At 62.5% G+C, this 3941-nt stretch overlaps 1 protein-coding gene across 1 annotated transcript in view; it reads left to right on the forward strand.

Annotated features, from left to right (window-relative positions):
* AIRE (autoimmune regulator) overlaps positions 1-3941 on the forward strand; it is an 11345-nt gene that overhangs the window by 2702 nt on the left and 4702 nt on the right. Inside the window, exons 2-6 of the mRNA XM_006099942.3 lie at positions 24-137; positions 1189-1331; positions 1444-1530; positions 2429-2544; positions 3608-3692. Coding sequence (XP_006100004.1) covers positions 24-137; positions 1189-1331; positions 1444-1530; positions 2429-2544; positions 3608-3692 — 545 coding nt within the window. The remainder of the gene's footprint in view (positions 1-23; positions 138-1188; positions 1332-1443; positions 1531-2428; positions 2545-3607; positions 3693-3941) is intronic.

Below are 3941 nucleotides of genomic sequence, written 5' to 3' on the forward strand. Positions count from 1 at the left end.
CCCCACGTGCTGCTCCTTCCCAGGAATTCAGACTATGTCCGCTTCGGTCCAGAGAGCCGTGGCTGTGTCGTCTGGAGATGTCCCAGGAGCCTGCGGGGCTGTGGAGGGGATCCTCATCCAGCAGGTGTTTGAGTCAGGTAGACGGTGCTGGCCCCTGAGATCCGTGTCCCCCCTTAACTCTCTGGTGGCCTCAGAGCAGACAGGACCGTGGACAAGGCAGCCAGTGTCCCCCGAGTGGTTCTGGCTCTGGGAGGGTGGGAGGCACGAGGGCTCCCCGAGGTGGGGTGGGGGCTCCTGAACAAGCAGGCCAGGGGACGTCTGAGAGGCCAGCAGTCCAGGGCCACACCCTGGATCACCTCCATCCACCTGGACGGGCCACTTTAGGATCACGGGCTCACCTCCTTGAACGTCCTCAGCTTACAAGTCTGAGGCTTGTGGGAGGCCTGTGCTGCTCAGACCTCCGGGGAGGGGGCTGCTCTCTTGCAGGACAGCCTGCAGCACCCCTTCTCTGCACCTCCTTACTCCATCCGCTGTGCTGGGCACCAGCTGAGGACACAGAGGACAGCCCGGCCCAGCTGGCCCCTCGGAGCTGCTGGGGGCCCTGGTCTCACTGGGGAGGGACCCAAGGACCCTGCAGTGGTTTCTCGGGGCTGTTAGGCCACATTACCGCTAACTGGGTGGCGTAAAGCAACAGAAATTCCAAAATCTCGGTGTCTGCAAAGCCACTCTCGAGGAGGCTCAGGGCAGAAGCTGTCCTGCCTCTCCCAGATCCTCGTTCCCTGGTTCCCTGGTTTCCTGGTTCCCTGGCTTGGAGTCCAGTCACTCCAGCCTCTGCCTCTGTCGTCATGGGGCCTCCTCCCTGTCTCTCTGTGTCCTCTCCTCTTCTCACAAGGACACCGGTCATTGGACATAGGGTCCAGTGCAAGCTCATTGTAACTAATTACATCTGCGAAGACCCTACTTTCAAATAAGGTCCCACACCCACATTCCAGGTGGACATGGATTTGGGGGACACACGATACAGTTCCCAGCAGAGAACCCTCCTCACTGGGGCGGGTGGGGGAGAAGGAACATCCAGCTGCAGAGCTCCCGGCCTCTCTGCCACCTGCTGGCCACTGGCCTGGGCCTGCGGTGCCGCTGAGCAGGGCCACCTGGGTAGGCGGCCGGCCAGTCAGCCTCTCCTCCCAGGTGGCACCCAGAAGTGCATCCAGGTTGGCGGTGTTTACACTCCCAGCAAGTTTGAAGACCCCAGCGGGGGGAAGAGCAAAGCCCGCAGTGGCAGCGGCCTGAAGACCCTGGTCCGAGCGAAGGGTCCCCAGGTTGCTGCCCCTGTAAGTGCAGCCACGTGGTTCCTTGGTGCCCACCCCCAGTACACACAGTGGCTGCGGGGGCTCCCTGCCCGGACTGTCTCCCCTGTTGGTGACCCTGTCTTCTCCCTGGCAGGCTGCAGAGGACCCACGAGCAGGCCAGCAGGACAGGGTCCCGGCCCCCCTTCCCCTCCCCCTCCCCAGCGAGCCCCAGCTCCACCAGGTAACTCCCAGACGTGGGGGTGGGGGGAGGGTGCCCTCATTCCCATGACGCCAGGGCTTGCCACTTGTTCAGGGCACTCACTCAGTGACTGCAGGACAGGCGTACGCCCCTGTTCACAGGGGGAGCTCTTTTTCCTCAATGGTATCTTTTTTTCTGATGACACACAATTGTAACAATTCAAATAAGTCAGAGAAAGTGCATCTTGCCGGGCTTTTAAAAATGTTTGGTCCAGGTGCCAGCTGTCCCTGGTCCATGGGTGGTGGTTGCCTCTGCTGGGAGCCAGGAGCCCGAGTGCCAAGCACATCTTTGGGCTCCCAGCAGCGTTTCTTACTGAGGCAGAACTAGTTCCAGATCCCAACCCCTCCACACCAGGCCCTGTCTGGGCCCCAGGATCCAGCAGGACCCATGCCCGCTCTTGGCTGGCAGGTCTGGGAGGACTGTTACAATGAGCGTGCTCATTGCTGTGCATGGCTGCCAGCCTGGCAGTTCAGGGGGCTTCTGGAGGAGGTGGCATCCAGGAGGGCATCATGGGTACATGCAGGCAAGGGCACAAGCAGACTGGAGGCCTCAGGTGGAGGGGACACCAGGTGCCTGGGGCGAACAGGAACACCTCTGGGCCTAGCCCTCCTTGCCCTGTGAGGAAGGGGCAGCATGGGGGTGGGTACCTAGGAGAAACCCGGCTTTCTGAAGGTTCTTCCCAAGAGAGATGGACTTGGCAGGTGTGCAGGGACTAGAATCTCAGAGATGGAAGGGGTCGAGGGCAGGCCCGGGGAGCAGGCATTGGCCAGCAGCGGAGGGGCCAGGGGACCGGGTGCCCCTGGGGAACCTGCAGTGCAGCCGTCGGGGGGAGGCTGGGCCACCCCCTGTCCACCAGAGGATGTGGTCTCTTTCTGGTCAGAAGAACGAGGATGAGTGTGCCGTGTGCCGGGACGGCGGGGAGCTCATCTGCTGTGACGGCTGCCCCCGAGCCTTCCACCTGGCCTGCCTGTCCCCACCGCTCCAGGAGATCCCCAGGTGAGCGTGGCATGCTGGTCACCTCCGCGGCACCCATCCACCCCCCACCTGGCTTCACAGCCACCTCCACCCACTGACCCTGAGGCCTCCCGGACGTCTCTCGGTTCCACGGGTGGGGAGTGAGGCCCACCTTCAGGGTGGCCTTGGCTCAGGTCACTGGGCAGTGGGGCTGCGGCCTAGGCTGCTCCCACTCCACCTCCCTGCGTGGTCACACTGTCTGGCCAGCACCCAGCCTGGCCAGCAGGGCCCTGAGGGTGATGAAGCAGAATGGATGGTGAAAGCAAAGAGTGGGCAGCCTGTCCCCTCTCACTCCACACCCCCGGGCAAACTCCCACAAGCAGCTGACCCCTCCACCCCCAGGTGAAGTCGGGCCACAAAGCTGCACCCCAAGGGCCGGTCTACCTCCTGGTGCACCCTCCCCAGCCCCCCAGGAGAGCCTTGCCCTCTACCACCCGTGATCACAGGTCATGGTGGTCTTCGGGGAAGGCCTAGGAGGAGTTGTCGCCCTGGCTCTGCCCCTGCTCGCTGTGTGACCTTGACCGGGTCACATCTCTCTCTGAGATACCTCTGCACTAAAACAAGGGGTTCGGCCCAGGTCCCTGTCCAGCTCCCCCGCCCCAGACACTGACTGTCCGTCATTCTTCCATTCTCTTCCTTCCTGCCCTTAACCATGTGGTGGGTCCAGGGTATAAACACCAGCCCAGGGAGGCCCCACCTGCAGGCCAAGCCCCTGACAACAGGCACAGGCGCCTGCAGGTGGGGGTGTGGGGCACTCTTGGGGTTCATTTGAGAAGTACCATGGGGACACTGATCTTGTTGGTGGGAACACTGGTCCATCTCACCAGAGGCAAATATTGGGCATCCTTGGCTCTCCTGATTGGCTGGGCGGGCGGGCGCTTCCACTGTGGCTCTGCCCACTTCCTGCCTGGGCCTTGGTTTCCCCATCTGTAAAAGGGAAGGGTGACTTGGACGAGCCCTCAGGCCTCCCTGAGCTTTGGGTTTGGGAAGCTACCGAGCCTTCTGCCTTGCTCTGCATGCCTCCGGCCGGTGACAAAATGAGCAGTGGTACTTGGAGGTGCTCCAGCTGCCTCCAGGGAAGAGCCCAGCCAGACCTGCCTGGGGCCAAAGAGCCACCTGCGGAGACCCCGGTAAGCACAGGCCCTCTGTCCTCCTGGAGTCCCTGCCCACTGGCCACGCCTGGGGTCGGGCCTGCCCAGCCGTTGAACCATGTGCCCTGGCCTGGCCACATCCATTCAACTTTCTATAGTAGGGCCTGAGGGGTGCCAGCTACTGGGCCGCTGCCCTACAGTGGCCCCGTTTCTCAGTGCTTGAACTGGGGTGCCTCGGCTCTGTCAGCCCAACACGAGGGATGTGCTTTGACCACTGATAATGTTCAG

The sequence above is a fragment of the Myotis lucifugus genome, unplaced genomic scaffold (assembly GCF_000147115.1).
Source record: "Myotis lucifugus unplaced genomic scaffold, Myoluc2.0 scaffold_291, whole genome shotgun sequence".
Lineage (NCBI taxonomy): Eukaryota > Metazoa > Chordata > Mammalia > Chiroptera > Vespertilionidae > Myotis > Myotis lucifugus.